Source organism: Ursus americanus, chromosome X (genome assembly GCF_024610735.1).
Source record: "Ursus americanus isolate L20-20 chromosome X, mUrsAme1.1.p, whole genome shotgun sequence".
Taxonomy (NCBI): Eukaryota; Metazoa; Chordata; class Mammalia; order Carnivora; family Ursidae; genus Ursus; species Ursus americanus.
In genome coordinates this window covers 61187844-61205254 of record NC_142164.1, presented here as the reverse complement: position 1 = coordinate 61205254, position 17411 = coordinate 61187844, and the positions used below count along the sequence as shown (strand labels likewise).

Below are 17411 nucleotides of genomic sequence, written 5' to 3'. Positions count from 1 at the left end.
TTTATGCGTTTTGCAAACATTGCCCTATTAAGTTAATCCCTTTGAGGCTATTGTTAGCTCTGGACTCCAGCCTGAATTGTCTGTATAAGGGTGTATAAGTCTGAGTGTTAGCTTCCTTCATTTTAAAAGGAGGCTACTACTCTATTTTTATTGCAGGATTGTTGTAAAATTCATGTATATGATAGTTTTCTCAACTGTTCCATGCTATAAGAAATTGAAACGTCCGTATTGTTATCATAAGGACAACTCTTTTATAGCAAGGCAGTGATTGGCCCAGGAGTCATAAAAATGACCAGCAAAACACATTACCTTTTCTTAATTTGAATGTTCTTTTCTTTATTTGACCTTATTAATATGTCTTAAGTATTGACTCCTAATCTTTTGGGAATGGTCAAATTATGTTTTGAAACATGCTTGTCTACTCCAGCAGTTTCATCTGGAATATTCATCCTCTGTTTATGTAATGACAATTGTCTGATGAAAGAGATTAGGCACTCAGTATTTTGAAAACAGGTTAAAGAGTAAGATCAATTTTCATTTTAAAGGCTTACACAATTTAAACGAAAGAGGTGCCATTATATAAAACGAGACAAGTTAATGTTTTCCCTTTTTGTTTGCAATTTAGAGGTGGTAGTGATTTTATTTTGCTGCTTTTTTTTTGAAAGTAAGCTGTAGGCTAATGTGGGGCTTGAACTCATGAGCCCAGGATGAAGAGTCCCATGCTCTACAGACTAAGGAGCCAAGCGTCCCTAGAGGTGGTAGTGATTTTAAATAAAAGCAAATGGGTAGGAAAAAATTAAATTGATTTGGAAATATTATATAGGTACCTTGAAGGCAACTGGTTTAATGTTTGCACAGCTAGAAATCATCAGTTTGTTTAACAACACAGTGATGTTTTTATAGCCCTGGTATAACAGGAGGAGTTTGGCTGCTTATATGTTTGAGTTTATCATTGGTCTCACTTACTGAATTATTTAAATTTTAGTAACACTTCTCTTAATTTCTGCCCATTCCCTATATTTTTTCTTCTTTATTTCCCCCTAAAATGAGCTGGCTTTTTAAAAATCTTTTTTCCTCAGGTTTATGACAAATAAAAATTGTATATATAAGATGTATAACATGATGTTTTGATATACATATACATTGTGAAATGATTACCACAGTCAAGCTAATTAACACATCCATCACCCCACATAGTTACCTTTTTTGTTTTTGAGAACAATTAAGATCTCTCTTAGCAGATTTCAAGTATATAATATTTTTAGCTATAGTCACCATGCTGTAAATCTCCAGATATTCATCCTACATAACTGGAACTTTCTAACTTTCTTTAAAAGTTTTTTTTAAGATTTTATTTATTTAATTAAGAGAGAGAGCGCGTACAAGTGCACGAGCAGTGGGGAGAAGCAGCAGGCGTGGGAGAAGCAGACTCCCAAGTGAGCAGGAGGCGATGCGGGGCTTGATCCCGGGACCCTGAGATCATGACCCAAGCAGAAGGCAGGCGCTCAACCGGCTGAGCCACCCAGGTGCCCCTAAAAGTTTTTATTTAAATTCCAGTTAGTTAATGTACAGTGTAATATTAGTTGCAGGTATACAATATAGTGATTCAACACTTATAAATAACACCCAGTGCTCATCACAAAAAGTGCCCTCTTTAATCCCTGTCACCTATTCCCCCACCCACCTTCCCTTTGGTAAACATCAGTTTGTTCTCTAAAGTTAAGAATCTGATTCTTTTTTTTTTTTACCCTATGATCGTTTGTTTTGTTTTTTAAATTCCACATATGAGTGAAATCATATGGTATTTGTCTTTCTCTGACTGATTTATTTTGCTTAGCATAATACTCTCTAGCCCCATCCATGTAATTAAAAATGGCAAGATTTCATTCTTTTTTATGACCGATTAATCCGTGTGTGTGTGTGTGTGTGTACACCGTATCTTCTTTATCCACTTAGACTCTTCCCATAATTTGGCTATTGTTGATAATGCTGCTATAAACATCGGGGTGTATGTGTCCCTTTGAATTAGTGTTTTTGTATTCTTTGAGTAAATACCCAGTAGTTCAATTGCTGGATCATAGGGTAGTTCTATTTTTATCTTTTTGAGGAACCTGCATACTGTTTTCCAGAGTGGCTGCACCAGTTTGCATTCCCACCAAGTTTCTCCACATCCTCACTAATACCTGTTGTTTCTTGTGTTAATTTTAGCCATTCTGACTGGTGTGAGGTGATTTCTCATTGTAGTTTTGATTTCTTTTTTTTTAAAGGTTTTTCCTTTTATTTTTTTAAAGATTTTATTTATTTATTTGACAGAGAGAGACAGCCAGCGAGAGAGGGAACACAAGCAGGGGGAGTGGGAGAGAAAGAAGCAGGCTCCCAGCAGAGGAGCCTGATGTCGGTCTCGATCCCAGAACGCTGGGATCACGCCCTGAGCTGAAGGCAGACGCTTAACGACTGAGCCACCCAGACGCCCCTGTAGTTTTGATTTCTATTTCCCTGATGATGAGTGAGAAACAGTGTACCCTTTGACCAACATTTCTTCATTTCCCCCACCCCCTGGGCCCTGGTAATCACCCTTCTAGTCTCTACTTCTGAGTTCAACTTTTTCAGATTCCATTTATAAGTGAGATCATGCAGTTTTTGTCTTTCTGTGTCTGGCTTATTTCACTTAGCATAATGTCAACCAGGGTCATTCATTTATTTTCATTTTAAAAAATATTTTTTAAAAAAGATTTTATTTATATGAGAAAGAGAGCAGAGTGAGAGAGAGAGAGCACACGAATGGGGGCAGGGTGGGGCAGAGGGAGAAGGAGAAGCAGGCTCCCCGCTGAGCAAGGAGTCCAATGCAGGACTCGATTCCAGGACCCTGGAATCATGACCTAAGCCGAGGGCAGATGCTTAACTGACTGAGCCACCCAGGCGCCCCCCCTTAAAAATTCTTATAATAAATTAATTTAGGCCAACAAAGAATATAGGAAGCTCTGTAATATAAGTATGTATCTATTACATAGCCTAAGAAGTGAAACATTATATGTATGATTGAAATTCCCCTTTGTGCTGCAGTTACATCCCTTCCTCCCTTCCCAAACTCCTGAATTTGGCATTTGTCATTCCCATGCACATTGTTTTATATTTTGACTAACATTACTATATATGTATGCATACAGAAACAATATATGGTATTGTTTTATGTTCTCAGACTTTTGTATCCTTGTGAAACCTTTTTTAAAGATTTTATTTATTTATTTGAGGTAAAGCGAGTGAGAGAGAGTGAGAGAGAGCATGAGTGTGGGGGAGAGGCAGAGGGAGAGGGAGAAGCAGGCTCTCAACTGAGCAGGGAGCCAGACGAGGGGCTCGATCCCAGGGCCCTGGGATCATGACCTGAGCCAAACGCAGATGCTTAACTGACTGAGCCACCCAGGCACTCCCTTGTGAAACTCTTTTTATTGCCTCAACTATGTTAATTAGATTTATCCATGCTGCTGCTTATAGTTCTAGTTTCTCAACCTCTGTTCTGTTGACATTTGGGACTAGATAATTCTTTGCTGTGAGTGGGTTTCTATTTTTTAAGATTTATTTATTTTTGAGAGAGAGAGACAACGCAGGTGTGAGCAGGAGGAGGGGCAGAGGAGAGGGAGAGAAAATCTCAAGCAGACTTCCCATTGATTGCAGAGCCCTATGCCTGGCTCTGTCTCACGACCCGGAGATCATTACCTGAGCAGAAATCAAGTCGGATGCCCAACTGACTGAGCCACCCAGGTGTCCCTGTGAATGGATCTCTTGTCCATTAAGGATGTTTAGTGGTATCCCTTGCCTGTATCCACTGGATGCCAGTAGCACCTCCCCATACTCCCCCCAGTTAATAACCAAAAATGTCTCCAGACTTAGCCAGATGTCCTTTTGGTGGTAAAATCTTCCCTCCTCCCAGTGAGAACCATTATTTTAGTTCATTAATTTTAACTACTATGTCGTTCTCCACTATGCACACCCCCCACCACCACCAATTTTTCCATTTTCTGGTTGGTAGACATTTAGGTTATTTCCAGAGTTTTAACTATTAGGAACACTGTTGCAATGAGCATTCTTGTTCATGTTTCCTCTGCACATGTGTGAGACTTTGTGTAGGGTGATATGCCTAGGAGTGAAAATGTTAAGTTCTGGTGTTATCTTTATATCTTCAACTCTACCAAGTATCACCAAACAGGTTCCCTAATGGTTATACTAATTTACACTCTCACCAGCTGAATAGGAAAGATCCTGTTGCTCCACATGCTCACTGACACTTGGTATTGCCAGATTTTGAAATTTTTATCTACCTGATGGGTGTAAATGATATTCATTGTGGTTTCAGTTTGCATTATCTTAATTATAATTTGTTAATCCAGAAACCTTTCCAAAATTATGAAGACTAATTATTTTAGGGGAATTAAAAAATAATATTTGAGCTTCTGTGATCAGCTTTAAAAAGTGGTTTTGAGCAGACTTCATGTATATGTGTCATGTTTGTACTCAACTCATTCGGTTTCTGTTTCTAAACCAGACATGATGATGTAGTCATTAATGTTCATTAATGTTCTTCCTCTTAGGAAATGTTGTTATTAATGGTGATTACCATATGTGTTTAGGGAGTGACTCAAAATACTTTAATAACCAGAAGTTATTTCCCTCAGTGTTGTTGGATGCTGTTGTTCTCAGAGTTACTTCATTCCTAATAGCTGCATGCCAGATTTGTTCTTTGATATTGTGACCTCCCAGAAGCCTACGTTTTACTATACCATTTGAAATTGTTTATGCTATTACTCTGTTTTCTGAGTCATTTTGCTAAATACAATGGGAAGTTACAAGATATGTTCCTGACTTTGTACCTATCATTGAGACATTTAAAATTCAAAAGATGGACATAACACATATTACAAAATTAGTTGCAGGTGTGTATAAGAGTAGCATGAGGGAGATGGAATTCTTCTGAGCTTTTGTGTGTAAAGGCCAATTTAAGTATAGTTTTGAAGAAAAAATGCAGATGAATTATGAAGGTAGGAGGAAATATATATTATTCATAGATGATTTAACATGCTAGAAATGTGGCTGTATTAATGTAGTTTTCATTTTGTGCTCAGAAATTCCTTCTTCCCCAGTACAGACTTCCAGGTGAATTATCCAGTTACTTTAAAAGTGCCTTTCTGCTTCGTCTCTCTCAGTTCCTCGGTAAGCCTGAGAGATGCTCCAGTACTTTGGTCTGGGACATACCACATAAGAAAATTGTATTTCGGTTTTACATTTCTAAATAACCTGATAAACTAGCCTTTACCTGCTGAATGTATTATAGTCCAAAAGTTTGTTACCAATTCTGTTGTTTGAACTTGACATTTTCCCATAAAACAATTTAGTCAGTTTTGGTAGTGTGCCCACATCAACCTGCAAAAGCCCTATTTGACCCATAACATATCTGAGTTATGTAGTACTAAGTCTCAGTGTTCTGTCCTAGACGAAGGCATCCATGTGCTACAAGAGGAAAGAGAGTCTCCTTTTTAAGGCAGAGGACTGACTGTAGGCAACATTTTGATAGGATCTGTTTGTTTTAGACGTTACTCTACTTCCCTTTTTATACCCATATACTAGGGGGTTTATACTGGGGGAGGGGAGCGACCCTCTCCCCAGCCCCTGATGCCTTTGTGCTGGCCTTAAGTACCTCATCTTTGGACTTTTCACCTGGGCCCATGAGTTCCCTTCATCCGAGGTATCATTTGTTCACAATTACCTGCTTTTCCTGTCCCATCTGGGCTTCGTAGGTATAGGAAGTATAATTCTAGCTAAGAGTCCCTTAAACTATCAAAGTGGAGTTTGTATTTTAAAAAGAGGATATAGTGTCTCTTAAGGCAACTGACCTGGATTCTTCAAAAAGTCACTTCATGGGGGAAAAGAGATAGGGGAGGGACTGTTTTAAATTAAATGAGACTAAAAGAAATACAAACAAATTCAGTGTGTGAACTTGTCCAGATCCTGAGTTGGGAAAAATAAAAGCTGTAAAAATGTTCTTGGGACATTTGGGAAAATTTAAATAGAGAATTTGTATTAGATGATATACAATCATTAATTTTCTTAGCTTTGATAGAAATGGTATGGTTATGCAGGAATTCTTATTCTTTGGAAATGCGTGCTGGAGTATTATGATTTCTAAAACTTACGTTCAAATAGTTTAGAAAAAATAAGGCAAATATAGCAAAATGTTAACCATTGTTGAATTCATGCAGAGGATATACAGATAGATGTTCATTGTACTATTACAGCTTTTATGTGTGGTTGAAATTTTTCATAATAAAGGTTTTGGGGGAAGGGGGATATATGTGTTAATATAATCCTAAATCTTGAATACATGATAGTAAATTCAGGCAGTATTGAGAATTTTTTTAAAACCTGCAGTAGCTGGTTCTAGCTGCTCTAAACTAATTCAGATCTCCTACTTCTTCCCTTATTTCACTTATCATTGATTCAAAGATTAAGATTTTGTCCTATTGGCAGCAACGGCTTTGGCTAGAGGAAGGAAGATAGAGTTTCATAAGACAGTGACAACTTATTTTTACATGTAGATTGTAAATCATGGATTATCAGAATGTGAAAATCTTTGGCAGTGTGCTTCATTAGAGATCATGATTTTTTTGACCTTGAATAAAGGCTGTTTCAGGTCATTAAAAACAAAAATTAGACAAATTGTATTCCCTTACACTGAATAAGTATTGTAAGTCTATGTACAAATAGGTAATAATTTAATACTGGTTTCATAAGAAGTAGTGGACCCACTTGAATTGTTAACTATCACATTTGTAATAGCTTTAGCTATAACTTTAAAAGTAAATGACATGGGGGTGCCTGGCTGGCTCAGTCACTAGAGCATGTGACTTTTTTGATTTCAGGGTCGTGAGTTTGAGCCCCACGTTGGGTGTAGAGATTACAAAAATAAAACTAACAAAAAATAAAAGTAAATAACACAAGGTTTCCAGTTATGGAAAGACTAAGTCATAGCAATAAAAGAGTCAATGGTATTGTAATAGTATTGTATGGTGACAAATGGTAGCTACACTTGCGGTGAGCGTAGCGTAATGTATAGACCTGTCAAATCACTATGTCCTATACCTGAAACTAATGTAACATTGTGTGTTAACTATACTTCAATAAAAATAAATATAAAAATAAAAAAGTAAATAATGCAAATAGACTAATAATTGTGAATCAATTTCAGATAAAGTCACACTATAAATTATAATTATTCCATAGCTAATGTGAGTAGAATGAAATTAAGACAGAATAGTGGGCTTAGTGATGAATTTTTCTTTCAGTTTTTCTTTTTATTAAAAAAATTATTTATTTTTAGAGCGAGAGAGCACATACTTGCAGGTGGGGGGAGAGGGAGACCGACAGGGAGGGGAAGAAAGAGAATCTCAAACAGACTCCCTGCTGAGCACGGAGCCCGAAGCAGGCCTTGACCTCATGACGCTGTGATCATGACCTGAGCCGAAATCAAGAGTCAGAAATCAAGAGTCAACTGAGTCACCAGGTATCCCTCTTTCAGCTTTTCTAAGTTTTTACATTTTATTTTTTTTTTAAGATTTATTTATTTATTTATTTGACAGAGATAGACAGCCAGCGAGAGAGGGAACACAAGCAAGGGGAGTGGGAGAGGAAGAAGCAGACTCCCAGCAGAGGAGCCTGATGTGGGGCTCGATCCCGGAACGCCGGGATCACGCCCTGAGCCAAAGGCAGATGCCTAACGACTGCGCTACCCAGGAGCCCCTAAGTTTTTACATTTTAAAAATGAATATATAGGAAATAGTATGAAGGTTCCTTAAAAAATTAAAAATAGAACTACCATATTATTCAGCATTTCCACTTCTGGGTATTTATCCAAAAGAAATGAAATCACTGTCTCAAAGATATCTGCACTCCGTATTCATTGCTGCATTATTTACAATAGCTAAAGCATAGAAACAACCTAAGTGTCCATCAGTGGGTGAATGGATAAAGAAAATGTGTATATATACATACATTGTTCAGCCATTAAAAAGAAGAAAATTCTGTCACTTGCAACAATATGGATTGAGAGCAGTTTGCTAAGTGAATTAAGTCAGAGAAAGGCAAATATTATGTGAGCTCACTTATATGTGGAATCTGAAAAAAACCAAACTCATAGATATAGAGAACAGATTGGTGGGTTGCCAGAGGTGGGTGTTGGAGATGGGTGAATTGGGTGAAGGTGGTCAAAAGGTATAAATTTCCAGTTATAAGATAAATAAGTTCTGGGAATATAATGTACAGCATGGTGAATATAGTTAACAGTACTGCATTGTGTATTTGAAAGTTGCTAAGAGAGTAGATTTTATTTTATTTTATTTATTTATTTTTAAAGATTTTATTTATTTATTTGACAGAGAGAGACAGCCAGAGAGAGAGGGAACACAAGCAGGGGGAGTAGGAGAGGAAGAAGCAGGCTCCCAGCAGAAGAGCCTGATGCGGGGCTCGATCCCATAATGCTGGGATCACGCCCTGAGCCGAAGGCAGACGCTTAACGACTGAGCCACCCAGGCGCCCCAAGAGAGTAGATTTTAAAGGTTCTTACCATAAGAAAAAAAAATTTTACTGCGTGGTGATTGATGTTAAATAAACTTATGGTGGTAATCATTTCACAATGTATACATATATCAAATATTTTGTTGTACACCTAAAACTAATATAATGTTATACGTAAGTTATATCTCAATTGAAAAAATGACTAGAGGCAATAACAAAATAGATACATTGGACTTCATCAAAATTAAAAACTTTTGGACACCAAAGGACTCTATCAAGATGGTGGAAAGGTAACCCACAGAATAGGGGGAAATATTTGGAAATCATATATGTGATTAGAGATTAATATCCAGAATATATAAAGAAAAACTGTAACTCAACCAAAAACCCAAAAACCCCAATTAAAAAATGGGTAAAGGAAAACAAAGGAGTGCCGGGTGGCTCAGTTGGTTAAGTGTCTGCCTTCAGTTCACTGGGGTTGAGCCCTGCGTCAGGGCTCCCTGCTCAGCAGGGAGCTTGCTTCTCCCTTTCCCTCTGCTACTCCCCCTGCTTGTGCGTGCTCTCTCTTTCTCTCAAATAAATAAGTAAAATATTATTTTAAAATGGGGAAAGTGCTCACATAGACATTTCTCCAAAAAAGGTATACAGATAGCCAATAAGCACAAGAAAAGATGTTTAACACTACTAGTAATCAGGGAAATGCAAATCAAAACCACAATGAGATACCACTTAACATTTATTAGAATGACTAAAATAAAAAAATCAGATAACAGCAAGTGTTGATGAGGAGGTGGAGAAATTAGAACCCTCATATGCTGCTTGTAGGAATGTAAAATGGCACAGCTGCTTTGGAAAACTATGGCAGTTCTTCAATTAAAACATAGAGTGATAGGACCCAGCAATTCCACTCTTAAGTATTACCCAAGAGAAATGAAAACACAAAAATTTGTACATAAATATTTATAGCAGCCTTATTCTTAGTAGCCAAGAGATGGGAGCAACCTAAATGTCAACTGATGAATGGATAAACAAACATGGTGTATCCATACCATGGAATATAATTCAGCCATAAAAAGGAATGAAGTACTGACAAATGCTATAACATGGATGAACCTTGAAAACATTATGCTAAGTGAAAGAAGCCAATCACAAAAGACTACATATTATATATTATATGATTTCATTCATATGAAATGTCCACAAGAGAAAAATCTACACAGACACAAAGATTAATGGTTGCCTGGCAGTGGGTGTGGGGCCTGAGGAGGTGGGAGGGTGATAGCTAAAGGGTATCAGGCTTCTTTTTGAGCTGACAGAAATGTTCTAAAACTGATTGTGGTGATGGTTGCACATATCTGTGAATGTAACACCTATTGAATTCTACACCTTAAATATTATATGCGAAACTGTATTTCACTAAAGCTGTTTAAAAAATGGTGTTGGGAGAACCTGACATCCACATATAAAAGAATGTAACTTGGATTCCTACTGCACACCATGTACAACAATTAACTCAAAATGGATTTAAAGACCTAAATGTAGGAGTGAAACTACCGAACTCTTAGAACATAGAAGTAAATATTCATGGCTTTCAGTGTGGCAGTGGTTTCTTATCTAGGACACCAAAAGCACAAGCTACAAAAGAAAAAATTGATAAATTTGGCTTCATAAAAATTAAGTTTTTTTGTTTCAAAGGATGCCATCAAGAAAGTGAAAAAAATGAAGTACAGATACATTCCACAGATTGTTAAACCTTAAAAATATTATGCTAAGTGAAAGAATTTCAGACACAAAGAGCCACATATTGAATGAATCAATTTTTATGAAATTACCAGGATGGGCAAGTCCATAGAGATAAGAAGTAGATTCATTTTTGCCAGTAGCTGTAAGGGGATCGAGGAGTGACTGCTGATGGGTATGGAGTTCCTTTTGGGGGTAATGAAAATGTTCTGCGGTTACATAGTCATTATGGTTGCATATCCTTGTGAATATTACTAAAAAACACTGAATTGTACGTCTTAGGGTGAATCTTCTAGTGTGTGAATTTTATCTCAAAAAAAGAATATATATATATATATATGTGTATATATATATATATATATATATATATATATATATATATATATATATTATAATGAAAAGTATGTGCTGAAAACCAATTAACATTTGAAAACAAATTATCCCCAAGGAAATTCTGTGGTTTTAGATATTTGGAAATTATATTGGTGGTTCATTTGTTCAAAGCTCCAGTGAAATCAGTCAAAGAAGTAAGAAGAATCCACTTACTTGCTTTGTTAGGAGCAGAGGATGAGGTTCGGCAGCAGTTTCTTTTTTTTTATTATTATTATTTTTAAAGATTTTTATTTATTTATTTGACAGAGAGAGAGACAGCCAGCGAGAGAGGGAACACAGGCAGGGGGAGTAGGAGAGGAAGAAGCAGGCTCCCAGCAGAGGAGCCCGACGTGGGGCTCGATCCAAGGACTCCGGGATCACGCCCTAAGCCGAAGGCAGCCGCTTAACGACTGCGCCACCCAGGTGCCCCTCAGCAGCAGTTTCTGTTTGTTTCTCTGAGCTTAGCAAAGCAAAGATGATGTAGTAATTGTTTTTATACCACTTGGGATAAGTTTATTGCAAAGAAATGTTTTAGTTTAAATAGTTTTTCATAAATTTTATTTATTTTGAATTGGCTTTGTATTTACATAATTCAAAATGCAAAAGCTTCCCACCCAACCACCCAGTCTCTTTCTCTCCGTGGAGGTAACTAATGTTACTGATTATTTGTGAGTCCTTCTAGAGATATTTTGTACATAGTGTTTTGATTTATTAAAAATTTTCCCTCTTGTAGTTTAACATTTTTAAAGAAATGACTTTTGGGGCAAGATAGAGTCAATGTAAATCATGGTATTTGTAAACCCAAGGGCATGGAGACCCCCTAATGAATATGGGATTAATTTTATTGGACCTAAGACTTGTATTTTTATTTGTACTTCAATTTTAGGTGATACCATCTTCATAATAACTGGTTATTTCCTGCTCCTCTTCTTTTTCCTCATCACTGGTTTGGGTAACAGTTTTATTTCAGTATTTCTCCTCTCCCTCTTATACAAAACGGTACTTTCTACATAACTTGTGATCTTTGCAAAATATTTTTTTTGCAAATCTATATAATTTGCAAATTCTTTACATTGAGCTAATATATTCTTTTTTTAAAAAAGATTTTATTTATTTATGCGACAGACAGCCAGCGAGAGAGGGAACACAGCAGGGGGAGTGGGAGAGGAAGAAGCAGGCTTCCAGCGGAGGAGCCCGATGTGGGACTCCATGTGGGACTCAATCCTGGAATGCCGGGATCACGCCCTGAGCCAAAGGCAGACACTTAACAACTGCGCTACCCAGGCGCCCCTAAGCTAATATATTCTTTTTTAAAAAGATTTTATTTATTTATTTGATAGAGTGAGAGAGAGCACAAGCAGGGGGAGCGGCAGGCAGAGGGAGAGGGAAAAGCAGGTTCCCTGCTGAGCAAGGAGCCTGACAGGGCATGGGGCTCGATCCCAGGACCCTGGGATCATGACCTGAGCTGAAGGCAGCCGCTTAACCGACTGAGCCACCAGGCACCCCCTAGCTAATATATTCTTCCAAATAAAATTTTTCTTACATGATTAAACATTTTCTAATTACCACCCTCTAATTTACCTAAACACGAATAATCTACGGTGCTCTAAAAGAGGCCCTCAGATCTACACTGGGAAGTCTCTCTTTTTTCCTGAATAATTTCTTAAGCCTGAATCTAGTGCTGCTTTTATCTTAATCATTTCACATTACATTTTAAAGAAAAGAGTTTTATAGAAATATATTCTTAGTAGTTTCTTTTCTTGTAATTTTCATTTATCTTCCTTGCTGTCTTTTGGCTTAATTTGATTTTCTCTTTTCTCTTTCTTCCTGTGCTGTTTTGGAAGCTTTATATTCTATTTCTAGTCTCCTACTAGTTACCTTTAAAGTTTTAACATGTATTCTTAACAAAATCTAAGGTTTATCTCTTTATATACATTCCAAGCAAGACCAGAGATCTCAGAATGCCTCAGCTATAAACTCCCTTCCCTATTATTTTCTATTATTTCAGGTCCACTGTGCTTTTGTGTGTGTGTGCGCATGTGTGTTTGAATAGATAATACATCCTCGTGGTACAAAATTTAAAAAATACAGAGGAGACTAGATCTTAATTGTTATCACCACAGAAAAAGAAATGATAATTAAGTGGTGTGATAGAGGTGTTGGCTAATGGTGGTAATCCTATTACAATATATATATGTGTATCAGACCAACACATTGTACACCTTAAACTATGTTATGTCAATTATACCTCAACTTCAAAAAGAGGTATAAAAGGTTATATACTGAAAATTCTTTTTTTCCATCCTTATCCCCTAACCACTTAGTTATTCTCACCAGAGGAAAACACTGTTTCTATGGGCTATATTAGGTTGATTTATATGAAATTGGCAGTATTTGACTATTTTGATATGCAACAAAGGCAATTTCACGTGGTTCAAACTAGTATCAGTGGGAAAAAAAAAGATTCTTGCCTTCATAGAATTTTCATTCCAGTGGGACATGTATTAGTTTATTATTGCAGTGTAACAAATTACCTAAAAATTTAGTGGCTTGAAACAACAAACATTTATTGTCTTACAGTTTTTGCGAGTCATGAATTTGGGAGTGGTTTTGCTGGTGGTTCTGGCTCCGTATCTCATGAGATTGTAGTCAGTATGTTGACTGGAGCTTCAGGCATCTAAAGTCTTAATTAGGTCTGAAGTATCAGCTTCTAAGATGGTTCACTCACCTGGCTGTTGGCAGGAGGCCTCAATTTCTTGCCACATGAACCTCTCTGTAAGGCTGCTTGAATGTCTTCATGATGTGAGATGGCTTCCCCCAGATCAGGCCTTTCAAGAGAAAGGACAAGGAGGAATCCCCAGTGACTCTTTTCCCCCCTCCCATAGTGCCTGCCTTTTATGACCCAGTCTTGGAAGTCATACCTTGTCTAGTCCACCATTTTCTGTTTGGAAGCAAGTCACTGAGCACAGGCCACATTCAAGGGGAAAGGAGTTAAATTCCATCTCTTGAAAGAAGGAGTAACAAAGAATTTGTGAGCACTTTTTAAAACCACCGCAGGAAAACAGATAATAATCAATAAACATAATAAATCATGGAGTATATTAGAAGATAATAAGTTCTATGCAAAAAAGACAAAATAGAGCAGATGTATGGGGAATCAGAGTGTATATGTGTGGAAGGGATATGGATTGCAATTTTATTTTATTTTTTTTATTTTTTTTAAAGATTTTATTTATTTGACAGAGATAGAGACAGCCAGCGAGAGAGGGAACACAAGCAGGGGGAGTGGGAGAGGAAGAAGCAGGCTCATAGCGGAGGAGCCTGATGTGGGGCTCGATCCCAGAACGCCGGGATCACGCCCTGAGCCGAAGGCAGGTGCTTAACCGCTGTGCCACCCAGGCGCCCCTGGATTGCAATTTTAAGCAGGGTGGTTAGTGTAAAACTCATTAAGGGGATTAGATCTGAGTAAAGGCTTGAAAGAGATGATGAAGTTAGCTAAGCAGATATCTGGAAGAAGAAAGTCTATTCCAAGGGAATAGCTAAAGCAGTGGCCCTGAGGTGAGAGTAAAAGGAGATGAGAGAAAAGAATGCTGACCATATTTTATTACTAGAATATTTTCAGTTGAGAAGGTGGGGGGAAAGTTGAGGAAGGATTATTTCCATGGCTGAAATTAGTGAGTTCATTGTTTCTGATAGGAATGTAAAGAAGAAATCAAGATGGATCGACGTATGGGTGTGGATTCGGTCACCATCACTGTTGAGGGGATGACATGTAATTCCTGTGTTTGGACCATTGAGCAGCGGATTGGAAAACTGAATGGTGTACATCATATTAAAGTAAGTTAGTCTTTGGAAATCAGTGAAGTCAAATGTTGTTGACTGGGATTCTAGAAAATTACTTCTAACACTGAGATAAGAAGCAGATACACTGACACATTTGTCAATAAAGACTGATTTATATTTATGTTTTCTTTGCCCCTTTAACTTTTTTTTATAAAAAAATAAGAAATTATATATATTTTTCAACTTAAAAACATCTGAAGATGGAATCTTGACGTTATTATGGTTGTATATTTATAGATTTATGTTTTATATGTGTATAGATGCAAATATACTTTTTATTACTCTTAATTTCATACTGAACTAAAATATGTTTTCAGGGTTGTGGGCTTTCTTCTCTTATATAGAATGACAATTATTATGTGAAATAATAATGTAATCTTCCTTAAGCACATGCATACAAGGTGTAACAGTAATTTTCTAAGCTTTTTCACTTCAATTTTTTTAAACATTTCTAGTTAAAGTATATATAAATATATCTATATATATTTAAGTAATCTGCACACCCAACTTGGAACTTGAACTCACAACCCCAAGATCAAGAGTCACATGCTCCACCAACTGAGCCAACCAAGCGCACCTTTCACTTCAATTTTTTTTTAAAGATTTATTTATTTACTTTAGAGAGAGAGAGAGTGTGTGTGGGGTGGGGAGAGAGAGAGAGGGAGAGCGAAACCTAGGCAAACTCCACACTGAACACAGAGCCCCATGCAGGGCCCAGTTTCATGACCCTGAGATCATGACCTGAGCCAAAACGAAGAGTTGGATGCTTAACAGACTGTGCCACCCAGGCGCCCCTTCATTTCACTTTTTAATTGCAAAAGTAAAATAGACTTTTGTCAGATCATCTTAACACATTCCTACTGTAGTTCATCTCAGAATATTACTTGATGAAAAAGAGTGGTTTATATTATATATTCTAATTTGTCTGTAATGAACCTGAATTGTTAATGTAACTATTATAAATAAATAAGCTAAACAGCCTTGTTTCACACCTAAACACAAGAACCAAAAGTCCCAAAGTCAATACAAGACAACCCTACAGGGAATATAATGATGCCATCCCCCCTCATACCTTATAAATTTTTTTTGAATGTTTCCTGTGTTCATTTTTTAACATAGACATATGTTAAAGCTACAAAGGCTCTTACATATGACTTCAGTAGTCTGACCTCCTCATTTTACCAATTAGTAAATGGAAGCTTAGATTAATGGAGTGACTCGTGCTAAATTACATAGCTACCTATTACCAAAGCAAAACTAGAACTCAAGTTCCATGATTCCTGGGCCAGTGTGTTTCCTGGTCATATAGAGTCTACAGGTGCATTTTAATTTGCATATGGTTCTTAAACTGGTCGTCTCTGAATTATTCTCTCACATAAGTTCTGAAAAAATTAATCATCATAAAGGTGCCTCTTACCACCTAATTGATGTATTTATTATCTTTGTATGGCTAGTCTCTATAAATTCTTCTCAGAATAATTCTAGTATTTTTAGTATGAGAAACCTTGAATTATGTTTTGTCATTACTTTTTTTAAACTTTCTATTTTCATTTTGTTAAAAATGTCCTTGATTTTGAAGCCTTTGGGGTAAAAAAATGTTTTGATTAATCTTTACCTTATAATCCAGCTTTCTCAATCTCAGCACTATTGACATTTTGGGCTGGATAATTCTTTATTGTGTGAGGGCTGCTGTTATTTATAGGATGTTTAGCAGCATCCCTGGCCTCTACCCACTGGATGCCAATAGCCTTTTCTTGTACTTGTGGCAACCAAAAGTGTTTCTAGGCATTGCCAAAAGTCCTCTGTGGGCAGAAATGCCCTCAGTTGAGATTCATTGCTACAGTCCCTTCTCAGAGAACCTACTACATACACTTTGGCTCTTCAGTTAGTATTCAATGATGGTGAATTGATTTATTGAATAGGTTCATGTGCCCCTTTCTCTTCATATTAGCTTCTTATGTTTTTTTTTTTTAAATATGAAGCAGTAACAGTTTATTGAGCCTTTAACAGGTAGGGTTGAATCACATGAGCCAAAGAGAACATGAATTTTTCTATAAATTGCTCAGTGCTCATTTTAAAATAATCTCTAAAAAAACAGTGAAGTGCTTCTGTTGTAGAAATCTCTTAGCACTTTTTTTTATACAATGTATTATTTATTTCAGGGGTACAGGTCTGTGATTCATCAGTCTTACACAATACACAGTGCTCACCACAACACATACCCTCCCCAATGTCCATCACCCAGTCACTCCATCCCTCCCAACCCCTCCACTCTAGCAACCCTCAGTTTGTTTCCTGAGATTAAGAGTCTCTTATGGTTTGTCTCCCTTTCTAGTTTCTTCTTGTTTCATTTTCTTCCCTCTTTCCCTGTGATCCTCTGCCTTGTTTCTTAAATTCCACATATCAATGAGATCATATGATAATTATCTTTCTCTCATTGACTTTTTTCGCTTAGCGTGATACCCTTTTTTTCCAATGACAGGTATAGTGAGCAGTGGTTCTCAAACCACAACATGAGAATCACCTGGAGTACTTGCTAAAACATAAATTGCTGGGTCTTACCCGCAGAGTTTCTAGGGCTGATGGGGCCTGAGAGTTTGCATTTCTAACAAATGCCCAATTAACTCCAATGGTGCTGGCCCTGGGACCAAAGTTTGAGATTATTATATTGCATGAGATATACTTACACTAAAAATTATTTATCTGAAATTTAAATCTAACTTGGTGTCTTGTGTTTTTTTAATTAAAAATTCTTAAATTTATGTTTTATTTGTTTATTTTTTTAAGTGAACTCTATACTCAATGTGGGGCTTGAACTCATGACCCCAAGATCAAGAGCTGCACACTCTAACAACTAAGCCAGCTAGGTGCCCTTGGGTGTCTTGTATTTTTGG

The 17411-nt window shown here is 36.9% G+C and overlaps 1 protein-coding gene across 3 annotated transcripts in view; it reads left to right on the top strand.

Annotated features, from left to right (window-relative positions):
• ATP7A (ATPase copper transporting alpha) overlaps positions 1-17411 on the top strand; it is a 151834-nt gene that overhangs the window by 41675 nt on the left and 92748 nt on the right. For 2 of the 3 annotated variants that reach the window (XM_087859794.1, XM_087859793.1), the window contains exon 2: positions 14371-14511. In XM_087859794.1, the coding sequence (XP_087715920.1) occupies positions 14392-14511 (120 nt within the window). In that variant the 5' untranslated portion in view covers positions 14371-14391. Of the gene's footprint in view, positions 1-14370; positions 14512-17411 lie in introns of those variants that run through there. The other variant, XM_087859795.1, reaches the window with a different exon arrangement.